Below are 13981 nucleotides of genomic sequence, written 5' to 3'. Positions count from 1 at the left end.
AAAGGGATACCCACACACACTCCTTCCCAATCAACACAAATATTTTCTAAAAGATTTTAAGAATTTTTTGTTTCTCTACTTCAAAAAAGCAGTGACATTATACAAACAAGGAAAGAGGTGGCACTCAATGACCATGCGGAAAACAAAAATAAAACAGTAAGCTGAAACGTGTTTAAATTTATCAACTGTGAATACTGACCTTTTCAACATTTTATAAAGCCATGATTTTCAAAAAAGGAGGCAAAAACCAACTTACCTTGTTACATTTTCTGGAATGTATTCTAGAACTGGATATCCATCACTTCTTCTAGATGACAGGTCACCATGTGATTTCCATGACTCCACTAACGTATTAACAGGAGGAAAGGAACTCAGGTGTTGGAAAGATTGGTCTCTAGCCGATCGTGATAAAGATATTGTACCTTGAGCACCAATCCTGTAGTGAAAGGACTGTCCACCTGAATTCACACCAACAATAGCAGATGAAGGGATGCTGGCCTCTGGATAATAGCTCCCATCATCTGGTTCCTGTTTAATACCCATTGGGAATCCACTGCCTTCACAGTTACCATCAAAGCCGGGCACAGGTGGTCCTAAGATTCCTGATAGAGAATAATAGTCTTTATCATCCATAAAGGAAAAATATGAGCCATCCATAAATGGAAATGGGTTTACCGTTGGATTCCCTTTAAAAGACGTGCCTGAACATGAATGCTTGGTTGATTCTTGTTTTATTGGTACTGAGAATGGGGAATCAGAATTTATTTTGCTATTTCCTCCCAGACATGAGCTGCTAAAAGCTCCATCCGGCTCCGGTTTTATGTACTGGACAATGCTAAGTTGGCCAGCCACACCGTTGGAGATGGCATTCTCGACTTCCTCACTCTTAGGAAAAGGGCCCTCTTGAGCACCTTTCTCCTGTGTGTCAGGACTAGGAGCCACATCCCGGGCTGCACTGGATCCAGCTGGGGCACCAGAAGCAGCGTAGCTGAAGGCATTGTTTACCGGGCTACAGGTAGATCCCATGGTGCTAGCAGTTGGACTGGAAAGCGTGGATCTGTTATTTGTGTTGGAAGGGCTGGAAACAGAGCACCTTGAGTTGTTGATGTTTGCAGGGCTAGACACAGAGGATCGCAGAGTGACATTATTAGGACTGGAGACCGGAGATTTTACGCTGCAATGACTCGGAGGGCTGGATATTGGGGATTTCATGCTACTTAATGGACTTGAGAGAGGAGAGCCCACATTGCTGGCGTGTGCTGGGCTGTGCGACCTGGAGCCTCGATTTTCAACATTAGGGGAGCATGTCAAAGGAGTCCCCTGGGTGATAGGGCTGTGCACTGCGAAACTGCCAAAGCTGGCAGAGGTGGAGGACACAGAGCTGATTCCAGCAGGGCTGCAGACTGAAGAGGTCATGTTCAGAGGGCTGCAAACAGATGGGCTCTTCTCATGACATAGGATAGGGCTTCTAACAATGGCACGCATGACCCCACCATTCACAGAGCTCCCAGAGTCAGGCATGAAGGATCTCAAGGGCCTGTTCACACTGCCTAAAGTGGAAGAATGATGGCCATTTTCTTTGTAAAATTTCACCAGCTGTTCAACATTTTGATAAATCTTTGCTGGACTCATGCTTCCTTGCTGGTTCTGCTGATCGTAGGTGTAGTCAGCATCTCTTACGGAGTCCATGTATAAACCCATGGACTCAGCCACAGTTGCTGAAAGTTCCTTAGACTCCAGCTCAGTTTTAATATCAGATGTTAAAATCCCAGACCGATTATTGTCTTGCTGAAGGCAAGGGAGTAGTTCATGTTTTTCTTTGCTGCTTCCTTGAGTACTGTTGTTTGGAATAGCACCGGAAACACAGCTTACGTTGACAATCTCCATGTAGTTATTCTCATCAGTCCTCTCTGGAGGTCCCAGGGAAGAATGTTCCACAGCCTGAGAAACTTGACCCCACCGTCTTTCCATATCTAGACCTTCAGGGAGACTGTGGTAGCCTTTGGTCTCCATAGCTAACAAATAAATTTATATTAAAAAATTGAATTAGAGTCATTTATAGCACTATTACTCTAGAAGACATTCCAAAATTCCATTTACTAAGCTATATGTACATATTCTACTTATCATAAGCAATACTTCTAGTTATATTAAAATTGTTACCTTTTTGGTACTCTTATTAACAGTCCTGACTATGACTTGTCCAGAAGCTGGACTACAAGCAGCAATCACATAAAATTATTTTGCATCTAAATAAAAGTAACATGCTGCTATAATACAGCCTTTAGATTTGCACAAAATATCTACAAATATTAACTTATTTAATATTCAGAGTAATCCTGGGGACTGATGAGGCAGGCAAGGAGGAAAGGAAGGGCTTAGTGATATGGGTGACTTGCCCAAGGTCAAAGAAGTGATATGTAATGTAGTTGGATTTAAACTAAATCTTCTGACTCCAAAACCTTTGGAGTTTTTCAAGCATATGGAAGCTGTTTTCCATATCTAACACATGGTTTTATTAAAAACAATACGGAAATACAACCACTGTTACCTTTTCTCAATATGAAATTAAAGTTACCAAGTGAATTATCACAGGAAAAATAACTTAAGAATTATTTCTTTAAAAAATAAGATTTTCTTAAAATGGATTAGTGATGAGGATAAAATAATGTCAGTACTGAAAAATAAAGATTCATGTATCCTGATTAATTAAGATGGTCCATAGCTCCATAGAGAGGCAGTATAGCAACTGGGGAATGTCAGCACTAGATTCTCCGTATTACCATGCTGGCAGGGACTTTGACATGCATCCTTACTTAGTAGTACCTCTGCTATAAAGACTTCCAGCAGAGACAGTTTTCTTTTCAACAGTAAATGGAGGAAGTCTGAGATGAGTCCTGACAATTATGTGTTCATTCATTCAACAAATATTTACCAAGTGTGTGCTACATCCTGGGCCTACAACCAGTCACTGAATCTATAGTGATAAACAAAACAGGCACAGTCCTTATCCTCAGGGAGCCCACAGGTTTTTTCTTAGATACACAACCATATCCATTGGCTCTCTATGTAAATTTATTTCATAGACAAAATAATTATAATAGGTTATATTTACATAATCCTACACACTATATAATTCGATGCCACATTATAAGCCTCTTATTTACCCTAATAACCTTGTAAGATTCATTTAAGTATTATCCAAATAATATGTTGGGGAAACTGAGGCACAGGCCAACAGCTATGTGGCAGAGGTGAAATTTGATCCCAGGTCTCTCTTTACACTAGGATATCTCTGCCTCGGCATTACTGACATTTTGGGCCTGATAATTCTTTGTGGTGAAGGTCTGTCCTATGCACTGTAAGATGTTTAGCAATCTCCCTGTCACCTATCCACTAGCTGCAAGCAGTACTCCCCATATCCGGCTGTGACAACCAAAATGTCTTCAGACATTACCAAATGCTCCCTGCTTTGAGAATCACCACTCTAAAGAAACATATCTTAAAGAAAATTAATGCATTCTTAGCAAAAAGGTCATATTTACATTATAATAAACAAAACTGCTAAAATCATTATGTACGCATTTTTCAAATCCTTTCAGGTGTGTCAACAATCCATGACCCAAATAAAAGTCTGATGCAGTTTCTGCAGTTCTGTGCACCAATATTACTTTAGGCCTCTCATCCTTTTCCCCCTTGGCCATTCACTACCCCCATCTTCCCTAGCTTCCCCTCAGGAAAAGAGACTAGGAAGTCCTTCTGCTACAGAACTTAAATTAATTAACACAGAAAAATAACAGAATGGCTCTACTAAATAAACTGGCAATAGATATCACAAGGCTCTATAATAACATGTAATGCCTAAATTTTCTAACTATTGTAATTATCTCTTACTTCATTGTATTCTACGCTACATTTTGAGTTCTCAGGAGGCAGAAACTTTGTCAATTTCACTACTGCATCCCAAGCAGACGACCCAGTACAAAATAAAAGATGTTAACTCTTATAATACTCAGTTTTTGAACACTAAAATCTAGCATATAACCTTTTATTTAAAGAACATTATTCTATAAATTCCTAATCACAAGTCAATCACAAAGCAGAGGAAAATAAATCAAATTACAACAGTTGAGGTGTTTATCTGATAATTCTAGCCAAAAAATTTAGTGTGGATAAAAAACAAGTTGAAATACACACACACACACACACACACACACACGTCATGAAATGGGACTTAAACTGCTAATACTGACCTCTTCTACACTGAAAAACCATTTACCTATAACCATACTATTCTGTGCTTCTACTTCTACCTAAGAATACTCTGTCCTCCCCATACTTGAATAGATACACATCTAAGGTATAGATGTTTCAGGTCCAAATTCATTAAACAGCAGAAGAAACATGTCCATTCATCTTCAAAACTGAACATCTATTTTGTATCACCCCCTCCCCACTTCCTGCCCTGAACCCTGTCCATAAACCCACATTCCCTTTCTTGGTGAACCACACCACTCTCTACCTTAATTCCAGCAGATCACCCTTGCTTGAGGACCCTTGCCAAAGGCTTCCAAAGTCTCCAGCCTCCACACCTTCCACCTACAGCTTCCTTCCTCATCTCCATTCTCCCCACCCTACCCGACCCTAAGCAACAGTCTGAAAGGAGAATCCTATCTCCAGATCCCTGTCCAAAAATCCATCTTCCAAACATTCTCTTGGAAAGGATGATCAGGAACTGCTTTTCTGAAGTTTCACAGTGTAAACCTGCATGCTGAACTCCTGAGAAGTTTTACAGTGCAGAAACCTGTTTTCTTTTTATTCCAGCATCCTCTAAATAACTTGGCCACTGCTCCCTTTTTCTACAACACCTACTAATATTCTAAGGGATGCCTTTCACCACTCTGCTCTAAAACAGGAGCCAAATCTCAGACTTGTGAGGGTACATGAAGATTCGAAGAGAATCTACATGGAAGAGAGCAGGCAAGTACAATCTTAAAGCACTCTACAAGGAAGCATCTTATCACTAACATCATGCAGCTGATCACAACTTTCCAAGTCCTATTTGGCTAGCCTCGAACTCTTAACAGTAACATAAAACAGGCTGCATTTCACCACGTTATTGACAGGGCTATCATTAAAGAATTTGCAAAAGGCTTTGCTGAAATCTAAATTAGTTCTGTGTAAAATATTGTCTTCATCTACCAACTTTAGACGCACCTCTCAACAAAGAAAATAAAGGTTGGCAACTGTCAAGCACAAAAGAATAGAGGACTTCTAGCATCTGCATGGCTTCCAATGCAAATATTTTTAAAGATCAGAGTTCTTAAAAACTTAGGAGCATTAAAATATTTTGTGCTGAGTTCCCATTATTTTAATCAGTCTTCTCTGTAAACAAATAGATTAGGTTAGGCATTCATTTCCTATGTAGTCCAGGAAAAAGCCAGGTAGTCTTTTTGGAAGTGGCGTAATAACCATGGCTTAAGCAGAATTTCAGTTAACCTGAACTTACTAATAAATACTGAAAATACTAGTTGATGATTATACTCCTCATAGAACTTAATACCCAGTGAGTAAAGGGAAAGTTTTTGTTACTAAAGTATATGATGAAGCAGACACTTCATGTATACATATCTAGCTTATATAAAATTAGACTTGTCTCCCTTTCAGCAGAAACTATAACAGAGGCTCTACTGGGACAAAGACAAAAACCATTATGAGCCTTTACTTTTCATGCAAATGGCCTCCCTCAAAACATAAAGGAAATTTCACAAAAGTAAGGAAAAGTGCTAATGAAAGTTCTACCTTAAGCCATTCGTATGCTCTTAAGCACTATTTTTGCAAAGGAAAAACCTGACTTTAAAATTTTGTTTTACAGTCTATGTTAAATTGCGTTTTTCCTAAGGAAATAGTTTTTTTCCCCCCAGGAATATTAACAAAGATTCTTGTGAATTTGTATTTTGTCTGAAAACACTTTCACTTTTAATATCCCCAAAACATAGTCCCACTTAAAACATATCATTTTCTATAGTTATTTCACTGTAATAGGGCATCTTAAAGACAGAACCTTAACAATTTCACAATTTTCAGTGGTCGTATCACTATGAAAGTTTGCTGTCTGTGACTATTTTTCTGTCATACCTACCACAGAACTATTATTATGTTCTCCTCTTTTATACACGAGGTAAATGATAGAAACCTGCCCAAGGTCACCTAATAGAGCGGGAGAACCAGTTAGAACTGAGCACACCTGATTTCTATTCACTCACCTAATTCACTGAGCCACCTGATCCTTCCAAAAATCCCCAAGCCAAACTATGTCTCCCTTAAAGGAAAAAGCTCCCCTTTATTTATTTTTTTTTAAACTTCTATCCTCAGGTATTTCAATGCTAGTGTGCTTTGAGCTCAAACATAAAATTAAAACTTCACAGAACTTCACAGATGGAGAATGCTGTTAACATTACTTTGTAAATACCATCAATAACAGCACCTATAGAAATGGCCATACAAATGTTAAAAAGCAATTTAAGTGCATTAGAAATTCACCGCTTTCAAAAACTTGTCTGTTATCAAACAAAAGTTTTTCTAACTTCTAGGTTATAATAAGTTAAAAGTGATGGTGCCATAAATCATTCTGATTTAAACCTAGTCTTTTAAAATTCAGTAGGAAAAGCCATGCACCTAAATTCAGTATAGTAGGGTACGGATGACACCAAAAAAAGCTTCATCCTTCCTCTCCTGCCTTTGGAATTCCAACTGATGCCACAGAAAGCATTAGCCTCTCTCCAGAGTTTTATAAATACTAGGGAACGGGAAATGCACGAATTTCCAGAGCCCTCTTCATACAGGCTACATCAGGATCTGTATCTCCTTCAACTGCCCTTTTCCGCTACACCTCCTGCTAAGATTTGGGTGCTTCCGCAATTGATAGAGTTAAGAAATATTATTCAAACATCCTTTAAAAATTGTAGAAGGAAAACGATCCAAAAGTCATCCTTGGGAAGAGGAAGGGAGGTAGACCTCCCACTGCCAAAGGCGGTTGAAAGCTGCTCGTTAGAGGGCATTTATCCAAAGTGGCCAAACTTTCCCAAAATAGTCCTCTGGCGGCCAAAGGGGGTAAAAAGTGGAAAACCAAAACAAAACAACAAGCACACAGCACCATACTGACTGTGCCTCCGGATTACGCAGCCACTTCTCCCTGCAAAGTGCACGCTCCCGCGCCGCGGCCGCAAGCCGAGTCCGGCAAGCTGCGCCCCGCGGCGCACCCCTACACACCTGCCTCGGCCGGGGTCCGTCTCTCGGCGTCTACCTGTTGCAGCGCTCGCCAACGCCACGACACCCCTGCTGCGGAGCCCCCCTAAATCCAACCACATCCAGGCCAGCGAGTGCCGCTCTCCCCGCAGCGAGAGAGCCCGAGGCAGCAACGCTCTTGCACCCAGGTGACTGCACGGGCTTCCTCCGAGCAGCCTGAAGTTGGCTTGCGTCTCCCCGGTCCAATGACACCCCGGGCGCGGAGGGGCGGAGAGGAGGGGGCAGGGCCAGGGCCAGGGCCAGGGAGGGCGAAGTGGGAAGGGAGAGAGTGAGAGAGGGCGGGCGAAAGCCCGGAGTGGGAGTGGGCCAGCTCCAGGGCCGGGGTGGTCACATGTCCAGATAAAGTTCAGGTTGCTATCCCGCCCCCCTGAGCCCTTCCTATTGGCCCGGAGGGAAGCAAGGCTCCACGCTGCACAGGTCAGGCGGGTTTCTCATTGGGCAATCCCGGCTGTCAGTCACCAGGAGGGCGACATGACTGATACAAAGTTGCTGCGACACAGCCTAGACTCGCAGCTCCCTTAAAGCCGCAGCCACGGCGGACGCTTGGGGTGCCAGGCAGCAGCTACGACACAGGGCACTAGACACTCTCCGCACGCTGCCCCCCGCCCCTCTCGCTCTACTGCCCCAAACTTGCTCGCGCCCACCTGACTCTCCTGCTGCCAACCTCAGGCTATCAGGAAAGAGGTGAAAAGTGTGGTGACGCGGAAGAAGTCGGTTTTTCCGAGATCCAGTCAAGGTGTTGTCCCTATACTCTCCACCTGCAGCGCCAGGTGAGCAGCAGGCCTGGCCCAGGCACCGCCCACAGCGTCCGCGCGCGGGGGAGGACTCCTAGTGGGCTTTACCCGACCCCCGAGGTTCCTCTCCCCGCCCCTTTCCTCGGTCTTGCGAGTTACCTCTCGGCAGAGCAGCCGCAGCGTAGCTGCCAGCGAGAGAGAGAGGATCACGTTCCCACTCGATTTGAATTTCCTTGTTTTAACAGTGCAGCCAAAGCCCTTTAAACGCAGCCTGTCTCCCACCCAACACCCCCCCCACCATTTAAAAAAAAAAAAAAAGTGCCAGGGTCAAAAGCTGTTGCTCTCCTTTATGATTTTGTTGGTGTATTTATTAGTTTAGTATTGGATTTTTCCACTAGCTCAATTTGAAAGCTTACCATCGAGGATATTCACCTCTTTATAATGGGTGGGAGGGAGTGCCCATAATTGGGAGAAATACACAGGAGGGGAAAGGAATCAAAGTGTTTTCTAAGGATCGAGTGTCTGCAAGACACTCCAACCGCCCCCTCCTCGACTCTCCTCTCGCCCACCCAAACGCTGTAGTTACTAAGCAAAAGGAAGGGCTTCTTAACTTTGATTTCTAAGGACTTTGAGGCTCCGCGTCTGAGGCTCCGTTTTGGGCTCCCGGCTGGCCCGGAGTCAGCACCAGTGACGTACACACCTAAATCTGGTCCCCCAGCCCTCGGCGACCCGCAGCCCGGTGGTGGCAGCTGTGCAGCCTCCCGCCTCACGCTTGCCTCGCACCCGCCAAAGTCGGAGGGCGGGGGGGAGGGGGGTTCACCCTGTCTGTACCCAAAGGCCCCCTCCTCTCTTTACAGTAACTGAGCTTCGGGGTTCCAGACCCCGAACCAAGGAAGACTCGAATTCGCCGCCGCTCCAGGTAGGGGAACTCCCTGGCGGCGGGGGCGACTTCGGTGCTCAGTAGTCCCCTGCGCAGAGCGGCCCCCGGGACCCCACAGCCGGGAGTCCTCGCCAAGTGTCCCAACTTTCCCGCGGGGCCCGCCGTCACGCGCGCTGTCCGGGCCAGGCGAGCAGTCTGGCATCGATCGCACCGGGCCAAGCGCAGGCGGCAGGCAGGAGCGAGGGGAGTCCCGGACCTAGCTAGCGCCGGGGCAGGCGAGGAGGCGGCGGCTCAGCCTGCACTGACAAATTATTCATTATTAAAGGAATGGACGTGTGTCTTTTACTAAGTTTTTACCTCCTTTACGGAGGGCCGGTCTTGCCCTGGATCTCAGCTTCTTGTAAAATCTAGGTTAGATTTTGCAGGGACAGCCGCTGCGATCGTTCGCCTGCCGCCCAGCACCCCTGCCCGGAGGCGGCCCGGCGGGCACCTGGTCTCGTGCCCACAACCCACCTCGGTTCGCCCACTCGCGCCCTCTACGCGGACCATGCCTTCCCCGGGGCCCCCTTTGCGCTTCCCGGGCCCCCTCCCGCCGCTGTCAGCGCAAAGTGACTGTCGCTGCACTCACCTTTTCTAGGACATGGTGGGGAAGCTGGGGCGCGGGGCGGGGGGTGGAGGGGATGGGTTGGGGTGAGGGCAGCGAGACTCCCGCCGCCGCCGCCGCTGCCGCCGCCACCAGCAAGTCCAATATTACCAGATCGGCGGTAAGGATGGAGAGGATGATAATCCCGGCAGTCGCCCTACTGACGGTGGGTAGAGCTATAGACCAGGAGTGTTGTTACCCCGCAGGAGGAGGCGAGGCGGCGGCGCCAAACCGCGCAGAAGGGGACGCGGGCGCCCGCTCGCCCCCAGCAGCGGCGGCCCGGCCTCAAGCGGGCCCCTCTCCCGGGGCTGCTGGTCTCCCCGGCGTTGACGGCTGCAGACTTGGAAGCCGGGAAGTAACGGCGGGATGATTCCGCGCCTGAGCCCCGCAGCGCGGTTCTCCGCGCCCCCTCTTCGGGCCTGGGGTGGCCGGTGACAGCTCGGGCGGCGGAGCGTGTGTGTCTGTGTGTATGTGAGGGGGCGGCCGCAGGGGGAGCCCGCGGCGCCGCGGCCCCCTCCCCGGGTCACACCCTCAGCCGCCGGAGGAGGCTGCAAAGCGTCCAGCCGCCGGCTGGTGGGAAATCGGGATGGGGACGCCAGTGGCTGGTTGCCCTCTCACCCTGGCCCCTGGCAGTAGAGAGGCGGAGGGAAAAACCGAACCTCCGATGCACGTAACCCTCCCTCCACCACTTCCCACGTCCTCCCAAAGTCTGGGCCTGAGCTCGCGCCCTGGCCTCAGGTGCAGTCCCCACCCACGGGGGGCAGGAGGGGGCACGGGTTGGGGACCACGCGCGGGGGGCGGGAGTGAAAAGTTTCTTTTCCTGCTCCCTCGCCGCCCACCCAGTGAGGCTGCTCTTCTCCCCCTTCTCTCGAGCTTGCGGCGCCTTTGCCCCACCCCCACCGTAGCGGGGGGGGGGCGTGGGGGGGCGCTGAGGAAGGACGGGTGGCTGTGCGTGGGGGCGTGTGGGGAGACTGGTGAGGAGCGGCGGCCGCGACAGGTCCCCTAGCTGTGACAGAGGCTGAGATGCGGGCGGTGGTGCCTCGGTGGAGGAAGCTGAGGAAGGGGCGCAGCGCCAGGACCCCTCCCCCCAAACTCGGCGAGCGCTGCGCGCCCCCGCGCCGCCCCGCGCGCCGCCCCGCGCGCCCCCGCGCCCTCGCGCCAGCCGGGGCAGACACCTACGCAGACGCGAAAGTGAAAGGGGGGCGGCCGAGCCGTGAAGGCGGGCGCGCCGCGAGGGGCAGAAGATGAAGCTGTGACCCTCGATCCCGGGATTCTCCCGTTCCCTCTGCCCTGCGGAGCTGTCTGCCGAATCCGGGCTCCGGAGCCTCCCCGAAGTCCCACGTCCGCCACTCTCTGCCACACAGATTACCCCCATCAGGCGATGTGTGTGTGAATGTGTGTGTGTGTGTGTGTGTGCGCGCGCGCGCGGGTTCACGCTCACTCACGTGTGTGAGATATACGTTCAGCCCGACTCTTCCACCGCACCGTTACAGTTAACCTTGGTGGAATATACTGGGGGGGAGAGTCACTACCCCTTCCACGCTTCCCAGCTTGTGCTCTACGATTCCGTTTTTTAAACCCCGCGAACAGCACCCCCCCCACACACACCCCCTTTCCAGTTTAGCACTTCTTTTCGTACCAGATCTATTGACCACCATCCTAACCGCCCCGCCCCGCCCTTTTCAGAGTTCTTTCCCATTTTCTTCCTAAATAGCTGTGAAAGTTGCTAATCTCTTCCCACACAAAACCCTGTTAAACTCAGAGCTGCCCTGTTGAAACAATCACTGCCTTTCTTCAATCACATTCCCACTGTCCGAATATCGAGCTTGCCTTTGCGTCCATCACCCACACAGCGTTAGCACTACTCAGTTCTTAGATGGCTGAGGGTCGCATTTTGGCCTCTAAAAACAACCTTTTGCCTCAGTTCCCTTATTTGTAGGTAATGTGAAGTTCTTAAGGTATTATGTTTTAAGCGAAATCAAGAAAATAATATATTTTCAAAATGAACGTATTAATAATTAATTACAAGTGTCCTGACAGCAAAAACCGAATCTTGAAATGCATCAAAAATAAGATGGATTGACACAGGTGGGTTGATAAAATACACGGAAGAATGCATAGATATGTGATGAAGCATGTGCATACTGAAGTACAATATTAATGGTAGAACCTAGTTGGTGGGTATACAGGTGTTTGCTGTGAAATTTTCTCAACTTTTTGGTATACTTGAAATTTTTCATAATGAAATGTTAGAAAAAAACTCTTATTTAAGGAAACCTATGTTATGTAAATTCGGTTTACAAAATTAGTAAATTGATTAGATATCGATTATCTTTTCCCTTTAAAAATGATTTACCATAAACATTCTTTACCTAAATCTCTACCATGATTTTAACCAATAATTTCCATTACAGACAACTTGTCAAGGATCAGGTGCAAAGATGGTGCAAAGATTTCTTCCTGTGTTTTTTCTTGTCCATTCTCAAATTTTTATCTTCCCTGCCTTAAAAACCATTTGATATTGTAAAACTAAGATTGAGTTTTTAAATGTATATAAGTATTCTTTTAAAACTTTTTCACACCAAAATAGTTGGGAGTAGGGAGTAGCATATGCCCATATATACCAGCTTCTCTTATCCTTTGGAAAGGGTATTGGGGATCCTGCCATTATTAATAGTCAAATCTTTGGGGATATCTAAGTGTTTAGCTATTTGCCCAAACATTTAACAAGTAAGTTTTCCTCTTCTCTTTATTTTGTTGTGCCATCTGTAAGACAAGAAGTGGTCCTGTGCTATCTTAAGGGAGAACAGCTCCAGGATAAAGTTCGTGGCTCCCTCATCTGAAGAGAAAGTGACGTTTTGCTTGGAATCACCCCATAAGTGATGCCCCTGAAAGACTCCATCAAAAATGGGGATGCAGGGTTTTCCAGTTGTTTGGAATATTCTGTGCCAATGCTTGTTAATAAAGAGCCCTATCACCTTAAAAAAGTGTACACTTAATGTCATTATTTGCTTGTTTTTTAAGCTGTCTCAACAGTTTGTTCTTTTCATCCTTTTAGATAAGCATATTTTCTCTTTGCAAAAGGATGAAATTTTTTTTAAATAAAATTAAGAAACAAAAAAGAACAGAAAAAGAACTTCATCTCCAAATAGAGACAATTTGCAGCTGCCAAATAGTCTTAAATCTTGAAGCAGCAGCAATAGTTATCTCCCTCTTGAAAATAGATCACCCTCCGTTTACAGTCGCTATACCTTAGGACATCACTCTCCTTCATCCCATTAGTGTCAAACTCCCTGAGGTTTGCCACCATAAAATGCAGGACTCAGCGTTTGCAATTTACATGTGTGACATCACATCCTCTATTATATAACTTCAGATACAAAGCCTAATATCATCTAAGTTTGTGTTGGAAAAAAATTTTCCCTTGCTCTTTATTTTAGCTTTAGCAGAGCCACCCTTTAGTTCCCTGATTCTAATCCCATTTCTTCAAAGAGCTGACTCTGGGGGAAATAAAAAAGCATAGAGTAGTTTAAGCCATGAAATCATTACTCACCCCCCCCAAAAAAATCTTCTCAATTTTATTTTGAAATGTATTAAATACATCTCCTTTATATCTTTATAACCAACAAGAAAGTGAAAACCATTAGGTATCATATAATTTAGTTGTATTCAATAATTTTTAAAAGTTAAAGGCTAAACATTTGGTCATAGTTAGCTTCATTAATAAGCCTAGCCATGCTGGCATTTTTTTCTTTCTAAAAAGCTAGGCTTTTTCCGCACCCCCCCACCCCCCCTCCCCGCCACTGTCTCTTACCAGCTGTTGGAAAGAGTTGAGAAAGACTGAGAGAGTCAGAATGAGAGAGGAGGGGGGAATTGGAGAGAGAAGATAAATAGGGGAATAATAGAAGATAGAACTTTTTCTTTGTTTATTGCAAAACACACATGTTACAGTTTATAAACATTGCAAGCAAATAAGAAATTGTGGACCAGAAGATAAATACAAAACATATCAGGGTTTTTGTTAATATCCGAAATAGACCAAACTCAATTTTCTAGACTATTTGGAATATTTTTATTAGCTTTCATTTCTGTATTTGTTTTTCTGTTTAATCATCTATCTATCTTAATTTCATTTATAGTCATTTTAAATAAAAATACATAAACCTAATAGATTTCTGTGGCCAGATTTTGAGATGACAGAGCACCCAACAGCACATGCATCACAATTAGTATGCCATATTATTAGAAGCAAATCAGATTTCACTGTGCCTACACTGCTGTTCTAAATTTAGAAATAATGTACAGTAGTTGAAAAGGGGGAGAGGAACTTAGAGCAGTATATTTTAATAAAAATAAAGATATTTTCAATTTCTTGTCTTTTTCTCTCCTTTTTTTTTCCTTCGTTTAGTACAGGAA

The 13981-nt window shown here is 45.7% G+C and overlaps 1 protein-coding gene and 1 long non-coding RNA gene across 2 annotated transcripts in view; one reads left to right on the top strand and one right to left on the bottom strand.

Moving 5' to 3' along the window:
* Positions 1-7644, bottom strand: part of NR3C2 (nuclear receptor subfamily 3 group C member 2) — a 340694-nt gene extending 333050 nt beyond the window's left edge. The window contains exons 1-2 of the mRNA XM_004758031.3: positions 7273-7644; positions 257-2015 (exon numbers count right to left, since the gene is read on the bottom strand). Of these exons, the coding sequence (XP_004758088.1) occupies positions 257-2013 (1757 nt within the window). The 5' untranslated portion in view covers positions 2014-2015; positions 7273-7644. The remainder of the gene's footprint in view (positions 1-256; positions 2016-7272) is intronic.
* A 136-nt stretch (positions 7645-7780) lies between these two features.
* LOC123391554 lies at positions 7781-13542 on the top strand. Its single transcript, XR_006606245.1, has 3 exons — positions 7781-8078; positions 8900-8961; positions 12339-13542. It is a non-coding gene; the product is annotated as an uncharacterized LOC123391554 (long non-coding RNA).
* Positions 13543-13981: the final 439 nt, after the last annotated feature.

The sequence above is a fragment of the Mustela putorius genome, unplaced genomic scaffold (genome assembly GCF_011764305.1).
Source record: "Mustela putorius furo isolate JIRA1106 unplaced genomic scaffold, ASM1176430v1.1 tig00000242_pilon_pilon_pilon, whole genome shotgun sequence".
In the NCBI taxonomy this organism is placed as follows: domain Eukaryota; kingdom Metazoa; phylum Chordata; class Mammalia; order Carnivora; family Mustelidae; genus Mustela; species Mustela putorius.
This window is presented reverse-complemented; position numbering and strand designations above follow the sequence as displayed.